This window comes from Mustela putorius, unplaced genomic scaffold (genome assembly GCF_011764305.1).
Source record: "Mustela putorius furo isolate JIRA1106 unplaced genomic scaffold, ASM1176430v1.1 tig00000083_pilon_pilon_pilon, whole genome shotgun sequence".
Classification (NCBI taxonomy): domain Eukaryota; kingdom Metazoa; phylum Chordata; class Mammalia; order Carnivora; family Mustelidae; genus Mustela; species Mustela putorius.
The window spans coordinates 44171124-44188265 of record NW_025421273.1 but is presented as its reverse complement, the minus strand read 5'-3'; the positions used below and the strand labels follow the sequence as shown (position 1 = coordinate 44188265).

The 17142-nt window shown below is 43.5% G+C and overlaps 1 protein-coding gene across 5 annotated transcripts in view; it reads right to left on the bottom strand.

Moving 5' to 3' along the window:
• Positions 1 to 5687: 5687 nt before the first annotated feature.
• The window catches only part of RHOH (ras homolog family member H), a 41309-nt gene continuing 29854 nt past the window's right edge, over positions 5688 to 17142 (bottom strand). For 3 of the 5 annotated variants that reach the window (XM_004764036.3, XM_045076706.1, XM_004764035.3), the window contains 2 exons: positions 8452 to 8564; positions 5688 to 7908 (listed from right to left, as the gene is read on the bottom strand). In XM_004764036.3, coding sequence (XP_004764093.1) covers positions 7110 to 7685 — 576 coding nt within the window. In that variant the 5' untranslated portion in view covers positions 7686 to 7908; positions 8452 to 8564 and the 3' untranslated portion in view covers positions 5688 to 7109. The remainder of the gene's footprint in view (positions 7909 to 8451; positions 8565 to 17142) is intronic. The other 2 variants (XR_006605740.1, XM_045076708.1) reach the window with 2 other exon arrangements.

Here is a 17142-nt window from a genome sequence, read left to right as displayed (position 1 = left end):
TCATTTCCTTCCTTGTTTTCAGAATCTGGGGGAAACCATTTGCCTGTGTCAGCCCAGCACTACCCTCCTTCCGTAAATCATGTCACTTTCTGAGCGGGCCCGTTTGCCAATTCAGCCCGTGGAACTGTCCGAACCCGACAGGCAGAGGGGCTGGAATCCCCTGCGAAGTCAGCCACTTCTGAAGGGAACTGGGTACTGAACTCAGATCATTGTGAAAACATGGGTATCCCTCTCTCAGGGACAGCAGTGAAAAGGCTAAGCCTGCTTTCTTTTTCAGGGGCGTGGTTTATTTTTAAATGATGTGGTATGTACACCATCTAGGGTTCTTCTCAATTGAAAAAAAATCTACTGAATATTCTCTCCCTTTCCCTAATTTATTTGCTTTGTAGCACTGATCACCCACCCACATTCATCTGATTTGTTTACGTAGTAATTATCTACACATACACACCTATCCGTACCCAGCTAGATTCTAAACTCCCCAGAAGCAGAAACTTTGGCTGTTTGCAGTGTGATCTTAAGAAGGTCATAGTCCAATGGGGGAAAGAACACATAATTAGGAAACAACACAGTAAATGCAGTGATGGAGACATGCTCAGTCATTACCTCTTAGAGTGACTGAATCTCCCCTTCTCTGATCCCCCTCCCCGGGCCCATGGAGAAGCTAGCACATTTAGTCCATGCTGAATGAATAAATAAATGAAGAGAGGTCTATTTCCACTTACGGAAATAAGCTTCTGTCGATCCCTTCTGTAAGACACAAGATGTGTCTGCTTTGTGTTAAGAAACAATACTACAAATTATAAAGAAAGTAAATCTGGATTGAGAAGCAGATTTATGAGACGTGAGCAAGTGAAAGAAAATATCTCTACTGGTGAGGCTTAGAGAAAAGGGTACCCAACAGGGTGGCAGGAAGAGTGAGGTTGGCCTGCATTTGCCACCAACTCATGGAGCTTTGGGCAAGTACAAAACAGTCCCAAGATCTTAGTGTCTTCATTCATAAAGTAGGAGCCTCCTCCCAGCTGAGGGAGATAATGTGAGAGGTCAATGATACAGCTGCCATTTACTGAGCATTTACTATGTGCCAGACATTGTGCAGTTTTTACCTGTATGAATTCCTTTAATCCTCCCTGCCCTCTGTTTTTGTTTCCATTTTACAGATGAGGAAACTGAAGCACAGACAGGTTAGATAGCTTGCACAAGGCTGCAAAGCTGATGAGAGCAGGGCTGGAATTCAAATTCAGCTTTGGCATTCAAATCCAACTTTAGAATCCAGTTTTGGAATTCAAATCCAAATTTGACTGTAGACTCTGAACTTTCAGAGAACTTTTTAAATGATGAATGATATCAGGAACACAAAAGAGTATATAATGCACATAAGAAAGTTTTTGAAGACTAACAGAAAAAAATAAAATGATCGCCCATGTGCCCACTTCTCAAATCAAGAAATGAGACATTACTAATGCCTGTGACATCCCTGGGTGACCTGTTCAGGCGTATTCCCTTCCCCACCCAGAAAAATTAACCACTTATTTCAATGCTGTGTTCATCATTCCCATGCTTTAAAACTCTCTCTTTTTTTTTTTACTTTAAATATTATATTTTTGGAGGCTCCTGGGTGGCTCAGTCAGTTAGCCATCTGCCTCCGGCTCTAGTCATGGTCCCCGGGTCTGGGATCGAGACCCGAATTGGGCTCCATGCTCAGCGGGAAACCTGCTTCTCTCTCTTCCACTCCCTCTCCGTGTGTTCTCCCTCTTGCTGTGTGTCTCTCTGTTAAATAAATAAATAACATCTTTAAAAATATTATTTATTTATGCATTTATTTATAAATAAATATAAATAATAAATAAATAAATAAATAAAGCTTTGCTTGCATTTGAATTTCAGCCAATGGAATCATATTGGATATATTATTTCACAACTTGGGTTTTTTTCCCCCAACATTGTCTACATTCACCAATATCGATATACACAGCTACAGCTCATCATTTTTATTGTTGTGTAGTATTCTGTGTGTGATATACCAATATTTAGTCAGCCACTTTCTGTTGATGCCATTGGACTGTTTCTAGTTTTTGTTATTACCTACAATGATGCTGAGAACATTCTCATACATGCTTCCCAGGACATCTACGCAAGTGTATTTCTAGGGCGTGGATTTTCTGGGTCAAGGATATAGGCTAGGCAGCACTATTAAGTGTTGCCAAATATTATACCAGTGGACACCCCCATGAACATCATATAAGATTTCCAATTGTTTCAATTGTTTCATATCCAAGCCTTAAGAGTGATACTTCTTAATTATTTGCCAATATAGTGTGGAGATGGTATCTCGGTGTGGATTTTGTTTTCATTTCCTGACTACTCATGAAATTGAGTGCCTTTTCTATTGTTCATTGGTCAGGCCATGCATATTTCCTCTTCTGACACTTGTCCATTTTTAGATAGGCTTTTTTTTCTTATTGATTCATAGTAGTTTTTTATATATTGTGGATAAGCGCAGAGCTTCTTAAATGTAAACATGTCATTAGAAGACACATAACTCTTGAACATCGCTATCCCAAAACTGTTCTTTTGCTTATTCAGATTAATCAACATACTCTTCCTTCCCACATAGGAAGCCACCAAAAACAAAATGCCACCACTATTTGAACAATAGTTTACAAACATAAAGCACTTCCATAATTAGTACAACTTATTGTACTAATTATATTTAAAGTAACCCAGGAATGCTTATCTTTTTTAAGACAGGGGGTCTGAGACTGAAAGACATATGATCCAGACTTTCTGAACTCCAAAATAAACCATAACTGTCTGGCCTCCTACTTCTTCCTGGTGGCTCTTTATCTACCATTAGGTATTAAGTTCCATGTCAGGGTATATTTTAGAATCAACCAAAAAAAGTTAAAGTGAACTTTGGGCTGAATCCAGTACACTTTATGAACTACATCACAAGTAAATTCCAGGGTTCATTTTATCTTTTCTGGTGAGAAACTGCCCAAGATCTTGGCCAGTGATTCGGCTTTGCTTTAGCAGAAGAAATACAACCTGAGCAAAAATAAAGCCCTATCCTTGAGCCGTTCTGATCCTACTCAATTCATAGGATTGCCTTCTCCACACGTTGGGAATGAATACTCACAGATGCCCCGTCCCCTGCCTATCATAACCCTACAGATCTCATGCTGGGTCAGTACCCTTCCTTGCTACCAAATCCTTTAAGGAACAGAGCCAGGTTCTTCTCTCCCTTGTCACTCCCTCATTCAGAGGAAATACTTGAAACCTGTGAGATAGAAAAGTGAGGTAAGAAAAAGAGTATTTTCCAAGCTTTATAGCATCATATCATAATGTATTTATTTCATCTCTGCCATTTCACATACAATCACCTATGAAATGATACTTAAAAGCCAAGGATTACAGCAGAAACCTTTTTCAAATGATAGTGTTCTGTTAATAAGGAAGATCTTGGGGGCACCTGGGTGGCTCAGTGGGTTAAGCCTCTGCCTTTGGCTCAGGTCATGGTCTCAGGGTCCCGGAACCAAGCCCTGCACTGGGCTTTCTGCTCAGTGGGGAGCCTGCTTCCCCTCTCTCTCTCTGCCTGCCTCTCTGCCTACTTGTGATCTCTCTCTCTCTGTCAAATAAATAAATAAAATCTTTTAAAAAAATAAGGGAGATTTTGTTTTCATTCCCAGAACAAAAAATAAAAAGGGAGGACTAAGATCAGATTTGGACTATTTCTATTAAAAATGATGTTCGAATGCTAAGCCACGTGACTGGTGGGGATGGGCTCTACAAGGCGATCTGAGATCGGATGTGGCCAAGCCATACATATAGTCGGGCTGCTCAGGGAGGAAGTGGGGCACAGCGGCTTGGAGCAGAGCTTTGTAGTCATAAGGACCCGCTCAAGACTCTGGTGCTGTCACTCCTCTGCTCCCCAGCCTCAGCCTTGTCACATCAACATGCCGAGCATTAGTTTCCTTGTGTAAGATGGTATTTATTAGCATGGCCGCCTAGACACCATATGATAAGGGAATGCACACTCAAGGGCTTAGCATAGAGCCTGGCACATCCAAAGTGCTCAATGAACTTGATCCATCAGGATGCCTTTGGCTTTCTTATGGCTCAGCCCAATCTCATCACACTTGATTCTGCTGCCTTATTTATTTATGTATTGAGAGAGCACAAATTGGGGGGAGGGCAGAGAAAGAAGGAGAGAGAGAGAAAATCTTAACCAGGCTCAAGGCTTAGCAGGCAGAGCCCAACACAGGGCTTGATCTCACAAGCCCGAGATCATGACCTGAGCTGAAATCAAGAGTCAGATGCTCGACCAACCGGGCCACCCGGGTGTCCCTCTGCTGCCCCATTCAGATAGTCAGTATAAGAGAAACAAAATAGGATGCATTACTAGAGCACTCTAATCAATTCTTTAACGGAAACGAGCGTATTTAACATCGTTACTTGGAATCGTTAAGGATCCGCATAGAAGAGTCTACCACATGGTACAGTGAGTTTGAAGTTCAAGGGGCATACGTCCAAGTCTAGGCAGAGCATACCCTGCGTGGACCCCAACAAAACGACTTCTTTTCACTTTCTACCCCACTGGGCTGACGAGGGTCTCCCTCCTCGTAGCCACACTGCGGCATAACAGTCCTAATCCCCTCTCTCTTTCCGAGTCAGTTCAACACAACTTTAATTAAGGTTCCTTCCCTATGCCAGGCCCTGGGGACACTAAGACACATAGGGGGGGTGCCTCTGCCTTCGAGAACCCAGGGTCTAGCAAAGGGGACAGACACTAGTCTGTCAGGTCCCTGGGGAGGACTTATACATGGATTCCTGCTCTCACATGTGAGGGTACCCAGGGGGAGCCTGTAAGCTTGGTTCCTAGCAGAGCGCTTACCTGTGTGTCTGTCTGAGTGAGGGCAAATCCGTCTGATTTTGCCCTCTCTGGCTTGCGCTTCTTCTTCCCCTTCCACCATGGAATCACCTCATCTTCCCTCACTGAGAATCAGGTACCTGGGCCCTCCCATGCTCAGACAGTCCCTTTCTCCCTTCAGCAAGAAAGAATGAAAAGCCTGAGGACAGCCAGTTTTAGTAAGGAGAAATTCATTCCTGCTAACACGTTAAATAGCCCTCTACCCTAAAGACTGGGCTCCTGAAGGAAAACCTACCTGAATGATTTAAGACTGTTTCTATGTTGGAGGAGAGGATTGGGATCAACAGGGAAATCAGTGGCGATGAGCTGTCCTCGCCTCCCCTGCCCGATCAGCTTTCAAGCCCTCCGAGCATGAAGAAAGCTGAATCACGGCTGCTCTCAAGCCAGACACAAGGGTGACACAGAGGTGAGGACAAGCCACAGGACAGGAGGGCTGGAAATGTCTGGCTGAAGGCATAGAGGTCAATCCCAGGGAACTAAGGGAACCCTGGCCCCAGAGAGAGACTAAGACCCAGGTCCCATGCCTTTTCCAGTATGTACACGAGAGAAGAGGAGAAGGAGAAAGGAGTCTGAAGACAAGCACAGAGCTAATCTTAACACGGATTATAGCTGTAAAGGACTGGGCACATAAGGAAACTAAAAAATCGTGTTGGTTATGTCAACATACATTATTCATAGTCATTCATGCCCACTCTCTTACCATTTGTACGCAACGGCCATGTTGTGCTAGAACAATGAGGGACTTCAACAAATGTGGTTCAGAGTAGTTCTAAGTTTTATTCAATTTAGGTGAGCAAATGATACACCCGGATGCCTGCCTTCACAATGTCACCCTCCCATTACACAGTCCTCTATTCTCAACTTTAACAGCTGAACAATATCATTGCTTTTAAGCTATTAGACAGAAAGAGGTTGGAGGAGGTAGAGTTGAGTCCTTCTGTATTCAGTATTTCTCCTGATAACTTTTATTATCTGAACAATTGTTATACAGTGTGCCTGTTCCCTGTGCTTGGAATTCATGAATTCTTTTTTTCACTCAGGTGTTTCATAATCATGATAAGTAAAAATGAGAAGTTCCCACCTTTTTTTCCCCCCAACACATACACACACATATATATAGGTAGATGCCTTCCCAGTGATCTGGATTCAATCCTAACCTTAATAAATTATGTTTCCATGCCAGCTCAGTTTAGCGATCAATCAGTAAATTTTCTAAATTACCATCATACAGAGATTTGAGCCGGCTCATCGTCAGAAGACCTACAACCAGCGAGGAATCACGGTGTTGGAAGAAGCAGGCAAAGGGTACTGGCTACTGAAGTGAAAGTGAGACTTCTTCTCTTCTGTTGCATTGGTTGCTTTGGAGCAGTCTGATTCTCTACCTGGAAGGTTTCCCTTCCGTCTATTTTGGTGAAAGAGGGAAGAAGGCTTAGTGCGCAATTGGACTTCTCTGGGTAAAAGGTAGGATCATAAATAAGAAATGCTTTTTTTAAAAAATATATAATCGTAGAGCAATCTAGTGATGGCTGTTTAAAATTTCAATTTTTAATCAGGTAGCATTGAAGAATCTTATGTTCTTGAACAGTATATTATATACAACTCTGAATAACAGGTAGATGAGAGAGTAAATGCAAGGATCCGACCACGGTCATTTTAAAATCTGATTACCTGGTAATACCTAGCGGACAAGTGGTGTCCAGAAAATCACTACTTCAGGGGAAAACACTACAAGCCTTTGGCAGAACCCCAGAGGGTTATATCCCTCATATAGCAGTCCATGTTTGGGACCGTGTAGGGAAAGACTTCCCAAATGTAAAACTAATTGTATACAAGAGCTATACACTGTGTTATCATTTAAATAAAATACGTCTTTAAATATGGAATTCTTGGAAAAACTCACTTCATTGTCCAAAATGCTGGAGACTACTTTGTTTTTTTAATTGAAGGTGAAAACCTTCATTATAGAACCTTCCAATCGGACGGGGCAAGAGGTTTTCATTTGTAGAGTATATTTCATAAAAACAGCTAGTGGCCAAGTCCCATCAGTGACAGCATCCTAAGGGAAGTGCTGTGACAGACGTACCTAGAAAGAGCATCAGTCCTTGCTGGCTTGCCTGCTCTCCCTGTCCCTGTGAGTCTTTGCAGGGAACAAATGAGTGTGGGCCGAGTCTCTGGGAGGCTAGAAAATCTTGCACTCGTTAATGGAGAAGAACCTCCTTCTGTTGCGTCTCCTGGCTTGGTTGACAGCAGTCCGGACAGCGCACTCGAACACCTGCTGAACCCCCCGGTTGCTGAGGGCTGAGCACTCCAGATAGCCCTTTGCTCTCACTTCCTGGGCCAGTTTTTTTCCATCTATGGCATTGATGCAGGAGGCCCTGTGAGGCCCCATCTCCCTCTGGTCTGTCTGGGTGGCCACCACCAGCACAGGGGTGCAGGGCAAGTTGCTCCTGATTTCGGCAATCCACTTGTTCTTGAGGTTCAAGAAAGAGTTATGGTTGGCCACAGAGTAGCACATCAGCACCACGTCGGCCTGCTGGTAGGACAGGGGGCGGATGCTTCGGAAGGCATCATTACCCGCTGTGTCCCAGAGGCCCAGGCTGATCTGGATGCCATCCATGAAGACGTCCACACCTGTGTTCTCATACACTGTGGGTTTGTAGGCCTCAGGGAAGGTCTCTGAAGTGAAGCGCACCAGGAGAGAGGTTTTCCCCACAGCTGAATCTCCCACCAACACACACTTGATGGAGCTCAGCATCTTCCCAGCCTGGAGTCCTAGCTACAAGTTCAGAACCCCAAGGGAAAGGGCCCTCAGTGGGCTGCTGAAGCAAAGGCCATTCAACGCAGCGAATGAAATCCGGAGGGGGTAGGGAGGAGGGTCGTGTTCTCAGGACCTCGGACAGCAATTCTCCCCTTCCATCCGAGGGAGATGTGCACTCTACATGAAAAACCTCTGAAGGCCAGTCTTCAACTGCAACCAGCTGCAACAGAAAGAAACAGGGGAGGGGAAGATTGAGTCTTTCTTCTTCTTCTTCTTCATTTTTTTTTTTTTTTTTTTTTTTTTTTTAGAGAGAGAGAAAGCTCCTGCAAGTGGAGGAGGAGCGCGGAGAAGCAGAGGAAGAGAGAGAATGCCAAGGAGGAACCATGATCAGCCCAGAGCCTGATGCAGGGTCTGATCCCAGGACTCTGAGATCATGACCTTAACCAAAGTCACGAGTCGGTCGCTCAGCTAACTGAGCCACTCAGGAGCCCCTTTCCCTTTTTAAAGACGGGGCGCTTCCTCATTGGCATTCTAATTAAACACGGGCTCCCCTCAGTGTAGCCCTCCAACCCACTGTCCAATCACTCTCTCCTTTGGTCAGGAAAGCTGTGCACATACCCCAGCCCAGACACCCACAACCCCACCCAGCCAAGAAGCAGAAGCTGGTTTTTATCTCTAAATCAGCCCAGTGATTAAAAAAAAAAAAAAAAAAAACCACCAGCAACTGCTCTGATATCAACATGAAAAAGACCTCAGTAGCAACCTGATGTGTGAATGCTCGCTTTCAAACAGCTCTCTGTTGGCTTCTGGTCCACGAGGTGGGGGAAGGCGCCGACAGTAGCTTCAGTTTCTAATAGATCCCAGCCACTTTGGGAACTGTGACAATGAGAAGCATAATGAGTGACCATATAAGCATGTCCCGTAATGTATTGATTAATCAGCCAGTCCTCGGTTTATGTGGGAATTTGCACTAAGGTCAGAGAAAAGAAATCACCGGAACTCTAAAAATTGGCTGTGGTTTTTCTCTTGATGTTTCGCCAAAAACTGGCTACAGATGTAATATAAACGGCACTGTCCTTGGCATTTTCTGCTTCTGAAATCAAGCTCTATAACCGAGACGATGACCTCGGTTTGAGCACTTGCTTAAAAGCAACCCTACTCAGTGTGTGTCCTTAAATAGGGCTGGATAAATGACAGCAGCTGAATTTCCTGAGAGGGTCAAATAAATTCTCATTCCCTGCTGGTGTGAGAGCTCCAGACGATGAGATCAGCCTTGAAGACAGTGTCCCGTCTGCCGAAGGACGTCATCGCAGGCCAACCCAGCCTCACACATAGGAAAGGTCTTTCAGACCAAAATTCAGAATAAAGGTTATTAGGACAATCTGGGCGTATAGCCTCCCTGACTGGTGATATTCCGACTTCTCGCGTGTAAAGCAATGTATAGTCTGCCTCGAAAAACAATTTTTTAAAAGATTTTAAAATTTATTTTAGAGGGGCGGTAGGTAGGGGCAGAGGGAGAAGGAGAGAATCCTCAAGCAGACCCCCTGCTGAGCAGGGAGCCACATGCAGGGCTCGATTCCAAGACCCTGAGATCATGACCTGAGCTGAAACCAAGAGCTGGCCGCTTAATTGACTGAGCCACCCAGACATCCCGCAAAACATAATTTTTAAAATACTATTTTAAGTTTAAAAATAGTTTAATTTTTTTAATTTTTAAAAATTTTAAATATTTTTTAAAATTTTAAATATTAAAAAAATACTTCTAAAAATGACTCTTCTAAATCCTGCCATTCTCTTCCAAGAAATCTTTATTCTTATCAACTTATAGTTTCTGTTTGTTTAATTTGAAATAATAGGCTTTGCAAATGAGTTAATCAAATACATAATTCACAGGAATTTCACGGATTCATTTTTTAATGACCCATGAGCTGGGTGGCTTTGGCTAAGTTACTTAACCTTGGGGAGCCCTGGTTTCTTCATGCAGTTATTTTAAGTATTCAGCATGTGGAGAGTCTGTCTTAGTACAGAACTTGGCGCATGGGACCAACAGGGAACCATCATGTTAGGTATTTCCACTACTGTTTATTTAAAATGCTAAATTTTAGGGACAGCTGTGTGGCTCAGTTGGTAAGCATCTGCCTTCGGCTCGGGTCCTGGTCCCAAAGTCCCGGGATCGAGCCCCGCATCGGGCTCCATGCTTGGTGGGAAGCCTGCTTCTCCCTCTCCCTCTCCCCTGCTTATGTTTAAAAAATAAATAAATGATATGCTAAATTTTAAATAAAAATTTAACTGGTGGCTCAGTCAGTTAAGCATCAGACTCGATTTCAGCTCAGGTCATGATCTCAGGGTCCTGGAATAGAGCCCCGCAGGACTCCATGCTCAGCAGGGAGTAAGGTTCTCTCTCTTGCTCTCCCTCTGTCCCTCCCCCCAACACTCTTGCACTCATGTGTGCACTCTCTCTCTCTAAAAAAATATAAAATAAAATGCCAAATATTGAATGTTGATGGCACTGGGGCTAGGATGTCAAGTGTTTGACTAGACTCTGTCTTGAGACTCACAATGGGTCACTTTCATGCACCATGGTCCTAGATATCTATCTCTTCGTCACGAGACCTCTGAGCGAGGTCTCCTTGGGGGGTTCTGTCAGGTCTCTGATTTTAGCTCTTTAGATCTACACATGGCTTAAATATATGCGTTTGTGACCCCCTCATTATTTGGTCCAGAGCCAAGACATTTTAAGACATTTTTGAGTTTCAGTTTGATGCTAATGGAGCAGGACAGGAACTAGGGGAAAATGTGCATGTGTCAGACTTTTGGTTATTAAATATAATCTTTCTAATAGATTGATTGAGCAAAAGCCAAATTTCCTGAGTAGATACCTGCAACAAGAAGAATACCAACTTTAAAGTTGAGTGGATCTGGAACTGAATCCTGGCTCAAAACCAACCCCTATGCGACAACCTTAGCAGAGTTTCTTAGCCTCCCTAAGTCTGTTTCCTCCTCTGTAAATCAGTGTAATAACATCAACATCACTGGGTTGCTGAGACAATTAACTATGTTTAGATGTATAAAGTCCCTAGCATAGTGCATAATGTAAACATACTATATGTACATAGTCAACACATAGCAAATATAGGTAAGTCCTACTTACATAAGTAAGTAGTCCTTATTATTAATGTCATTGTTAGATAATAGTCACTAAATGCAATGCTAAATGATTAATTGTAAGTGGGGAATTAGAAGTAGCCCTATAGAGTTCTCTCTGCCAAAGACTGCCTTGTAAATCTTACACTCAGCCATGATGACCAGAAAAGGGGGGATTTCTTCTTGTAGCATGAAAACAAAAATATAATGTGAACAAAGAAATTCCTATTTTGAGCCTTGCCACCTACCAAGCTTCCAAAAGTCAATGACATTCATTCCCAGCCAGCTCTAGCACTAAGAGTCACATCAGGTCAGCTCTCAAGGTCTCAGTTTCTCAAACTGAAAAGCAGTTAGATAATATTAACTTTCTCTGTGGTTCTATTAAAACTGAGACCAAAGGAGAAAACTTCATTACCTGCCTCAGTGAATACAAGAAGCTAAACCCCTGTATTGTTCTGTAGCAGCAAAGACAGATGATATACCTTGCCTTGACACACGTAGCCTTCAGCAGATGGCTAAATATGGAGCTGGGAGGTGGGGGAAGGGCCTCCAGTCCAGGTTAGAGCACTACCCTATATAGACATGACAGATATCTCCAGCTGGCGTGTCACATGTACCCACAAAAAAAGCCGTATGGGTCCCATCATACGGCTTCCAGCCTGATGGGCTTGCTTTCAGTGGAATTTCTCCTAAAATGAGAAATTCTCCCTAAAAGGGACTGTCGGTGAAAAACAGATGCGGTTTTTCCATGGTACTGCACAAATGGCTAACCAGCAGGAGGGCCCCCATTATATGTCTCTCAATGCAGAAAAGAGTTACTGAGAGTGATTTCAAGTGGAATCATGAGGGAGGCCACTAAAATGACCCTGTGAGGGTTTCAGTCACTTTGGAATCAATGCATCTTCAAACTCAGAAGCTCTCAGTTCTCAGTAACTTAAGTTCTGTCTCCCTTTATTCCTTTTTTCACTGTTTTCATGGAAAGTACACCTTCAATGGGGCCAGATGTGTTACACATAAAGAGAAGATGGGAGCGAGTCTTCATCCCCCCAAAGGTAACAGGGTAAGGCAGGAGCCTCCGTCCATTGCAGCAGAAGGACAGAGGTGGGCAAGAGGGAGGGCATAGGGATGAGGCGCCCTCATCCATTTCATCTCCTGGAAAGCTGAGGGCTATCTAATAGGAAATCTAGGATTCACTCTGGCCTCTGGTCCCATGCCAACTAACAGATCCCCGTTCTTCCCTAATGATCTTTCTTTGGACATGCTCTGTGCTTCTTTCATTTAAAGTATTTTTTTTAAAGATTTTATTTATTTATTTGACAGAGAGAAATCACAAGTAGATGGAGAGGCAGGCAGAGAGAGAGAGAGAGGGAAGCAGGCTCCCTGCTGAGCAGAGAGCCTGATGTGGGACTTGATCCCAGGACCCTGAGATCATGACCTGAGCCGAAGGCAGCAGCTTAACCCACTGAGCCACCCAGGCGCCCTCTGTGCTTCTTTTATTTGCCTGCAAAGACCTTTCCCTTCACTCACTGCACCCCCCCAACTCCCACTCCTTCTTGAGAATGTTTTCTAATGACCTGAGCCACGGCTAGATCAGTCACCCAACTTGTGTTGTCATAATCTGTTCCCACAGACCCATCCTGTAGCCATCATCACGCCCTGATAGAATAGTTTGCCCTCTTGGGCTTATCTCTCCTTTATAAACCTGGAATAAGAATTGCCTCGCCTTCTTTGCAGGAAGTGCATAAGGATCAGGTAGCAATCATACCAACAAAGCAACAATTATGATCATTATTGACTAATTATTATTGCAAGTTCTAGGTTATCTGGCCTTTGATTGAGGTGGCTTATTTCCAAATGCTGATGGAATCCTAAGCTATCTTTCTCAAAAAATATGAACCAAGGATGGCCTCTCGATTACAGAGGATACATCTGAAAGGCATCCTCCTCAAATGGGCTTTGGGCAGAGGACCTGCACTAGCAGCAGCCAATTCATTCATTAATAAATGGATTCTACCACGAATATAACACACTTAGATGATGAAGAAAACATCATGTACTTCAGTGACCTCATCTCCCAGCAGAACCTTCCCTCAGTGACCCCCTCCACAGCCTAGCAGTGACACCACAGCGAGACCAGACCTTGCCCCACATGGATGAGCCCATGAAGACTTCCCCATCTGGCAACGGGGTTGGGGACTTCCTTTCCTTTCTTTTCTTTGGCTGGGAGGGGAGCCAGTAAGGCCCAATTCAAAAACTCTTAAGCAACTTAATAGAGAAAAATGTCATTATCTCCAAATGTTATCACTCCAGATTCCAATTCAGGTTCATTCTCTAATAAATATACACGTCTACAGATCTCAACATTTTCTCAGATTTTTAAAAAAATGTTGATTTTCAATAGTCTACACACTTGCCAGGTTTTAGCTAAATAACTTTCCATTGCTTCAACAATCCATAAGAGCCCGGCCGTTCTCCATGGTTAGCCAAGTCTTTGAGTTTGTACGCCAGGATTTCTCCATCATTAGCAACTGTGCTATTTTACATATTAAAAATACCTATGCAAATATATATACATATACACATATGTATGTATATATATATGTAAGTTACTTTTATATGGGATGATGATTTCTTGGGGGATATATTCACAAATGTGGCATTACTGGGTCCATGGTTGTTTTGGGACCTTTATTTACATTTTTCGGCATCTTTCAGGGTCTGTACCAAGTACTTTGTATTATTCATTAGTTGTTTTATTCATTTAAAAAAAACATTTGTTTAGCCCTTACTGTGTGGTGGGCACCATAACGTGTTCTGAGAGCATACTAGAAACACGTAGAGAAATCACTATTTCACAGCGGTAGAGACTGTAGGCTGTGGCGAGTCTTGCCTGCAGCCATACAGCAAGCAAATGGCAGAGGCAAAGTGAGCCCTACCCTGTCTGACTCCAGAGCCCCAGCAGCCCCGCATGTCCCCCTCGGCGTGTAACTCTCGCTGGCACTGGCCCCACATCTCAAATGCAACCACGCTTCCTATGCAGACCCAGTTTCAAGACACTTTAATTGGGGTTACTGCCTAGGCAGTTGCCATCTTTTTTTTTTTTTAAGATTTTATTTATTCATTTGGCAGAGAGAGATCACAAGTAGGCAGAGAGGCAGACAGAGAGAGAGGAAGGGAAGCAGGCCCCCCGCTGAGCAGAGAGCCCGATGCAGGACTCGATCTCAGGACCCTGAGATTATGACCTGAGCCGAAGGCAGCGGCTTAACCCACTGAGCCACCCAGGCGCCCTTGAGTTTCATCTTAAGAGAGTTCATTTCACTAATTTTCAACCCTGCTTTAGTAATTCCCCTTAACATGTTTCTCATTACTACAAATAATGATTAAATTCCCTCTTCAAAATCAAAGAAGGAAATTCATTCCTTTTTTTTTTTTAAGATTTTGTTTTTAAGTGTTTACTGCACCTAACATGGGGCTCGAACATACAACCCTGAGATCAAGAATTGCATGCTCCACCAACGGAAACAACCAGGGACCCCTCAGTTTCTTTTCATTTTTTTTAAATTTTTTATTCAAATTCAATTTAGTTAACATATACTGTATGATTAGTTTCAAGGGTAGAATTTAGTGGTTCATCAGTTGCATATAACACCCAGTGCTCATCACATCACACATCCTCCATAATACCCATCACCCAATTCCCCCCCAGTTTATTTTATACAAAGATAATTTCTGTTTCAAATGGCTTTTGTTCTGAAACTTTGCTTGCAAGATGCTGGTTTGCAACTTTTATTTTATTTTCTATAAAGATTTTATTTATTTATTTTAAATTTTTTCTTTTTTTTTAAGATTTTATTTATTTATTTGACAGACAGAGATCACAAGGGCAGAGAGGCAGGTAGAGGAAGAGGGGGAAACAGGCTCTCCGCTGAGCAGAGCACCCAATGCAGGGCTCCATCCCAGGATCCTGAGATTATGACCTGAGATGAAGGCAGAGGCTTAACCCACTGAGCCACCCAGCTTGACCCTATTTTACGTTTTTTCTTATATTCATTTAGCCAGCATATAGTACATCATTAGTTTTTGATGTAGTGTTCAAGGATTCATTAGTTGCTATAACAACTTTTAATACGTGTTCTCCAGAGTCAAGGTTCTAAACAATATTTACATTCCTAATTATAAACCCTATTTCATCCTGTCATAACGGAGTTAAAATGGAGCACCACCAAGGATTGAGAACTCCCATTATCTCAGTGCCCTGAGCCTCGAAGCCTCTGAGCCAGGAGCCCTGCTCCTCTAACCCATAGGTCAAACAGGAAGCATGGCACCATTCCTCTCCTCTGTTCCAGCCACCCTGCCCAGACTGGTCCCTTCCATTCCCAGGAGAACAATAATCAGATCATCACGACGGGTCTAGAGTTCCCATCTTGCTACAAGTAAGGAACAAGGCCAGTCAGCCAGCCAGCTGCCCAGAGCACCATGAAGGAACTCCAGAACCTCATCTCAGAACTAAGGTGGCTGGCAAAATATAGCTACCACAGTGTTTCCCAGAATAATAGAAGGCATATTCTGAAAAACTGCTTGGAGCTCGGCATGCGGTCTATGCAAGCCATGCTCAAAGGTCATGTGCTCTCTGAACGTCTTCTTAAGCAACGTAAATTTCATTTACCAAAAGACTATTTTCTCAGTTGGGCACCCATGTTCAGGGCCAAGCTGAATTGTTCCAGGAAAGAGAGAGCAAAGAGGCACGGGTATCTAACCATTCTATGATAGAGCGTTGCTGTAAAACAAAGATTGTCAAACCACGGCTCACCCGCAGGCCACACCCACCATCTGTTTTTGTATGGCCATGAATTAAGCATGGTTTTTACATTTCCTCCTGATTGAAAAAAAAAACAAAAACAAAAGTTTATTTCACGACATGGGAAAATTACATGAAATTCAAATTGCCGTGCCCATTAATAACACTTTATTGGAACAAAGCCATGCTCTTTTGTTTAGTATTGGCTATGGCTGCTTTCTTGCTACAACGTGAAGTTGCAACAGAGGTCTTACCATTCACCAGACTAAAATATTTACTATTCTGTCCTTTACAGAAAAAGTTTGACAACCCCTGCTACAAAGAAAGCAGTTCAGAGTAAGAAAAGAGAGGGCAGACTCTGGGCTCGGGCAAGCTTGGGCTGGGTGGGCTCCAACATCTGACACTTACTGTGTGGCCTGGGGCAGAGTACCTAACCTCTCTGAGCTTCAGTTCTGTTGTCAATAGAGGCAATATAGCCTAATGGTTAAGAATATGGATTCCGGAATTGTAGTGCCTTCTGACTCTACTAACGACTGGCTGTGTGACCTCATGAAAGGTCTTTAACCCCTCTAAGCCTTTGTTTCTTCAAATTAAATAAACAACAATGATCATGCTTTCCTTGCAAAGGTTATGGTACGGAATTTAATGGGATAGTGAATGTAAAGTACATAAAATGTATGGGGCACAGAGTGACGATTACAGAAGTATCTCCATTTATTATTATTTACCTAGAGAGTGGATGTAAGATCATTATAAACTAGTTATAAGTTTGACAAAGAGCTACTGCTGTGAGGATGTTGATATGAAACCGTCCTCTAAACCGCAGGAAAGGGAGCAATTAATTCTCTGGTGATGAGGAAACTGCTACATTCAAAAGGTAACACTGGGTGTGCAGGATGAACAACATTTTGACAAACAAAGGAGGGAGGGAAACATGTGCAAAGGCCCAGCAGCATTAAAGTACAGGTTTGGGGGGGGGGGGGCGCCTGGGTGGCTCAGTCCTTAAGGGCGTCTGCCTTCCGCTGGGGTCATGATCTCAGGGTCCTGGGATCGAGCCCCACATTGGGCTCCCTGCTCAGCGGGAAGACTGCTTCTCCCTCTCCCACTCCCCCTGCTTGTGTTCCCTCTCTTGCTGTCTCTCTCTCTCTCTCTGTCAAATAGATAGATAGATAGATAGATAGATAGATAGATGTATGTATGTACAGGTTTGGTTTGAGAAGTGCAAAGTGGTTCCGGGAGTCTGCAGCGGGGTTGCTGGGTGGCGAGAGAGAAGACAGCAGAGGGAATTGTGGGAAATGCGCCTGTATGTGTTTTCTTCTAATCCAAAATGGCTTCCCGCCTGTCAGCATCGACAGCGTATACTATGAGCACCGCGGCCAGCTCAAATCCCCCGGCCTTTTTGCACGTAGACTCCTACAAGTCCGTTCTCTTTTTACTCAAATAGCTCCTATTTACTAGACGTTCTGAGCACCTACTACGTGCCGGGCATCGTGCCACAAAACGGAGCAGAGT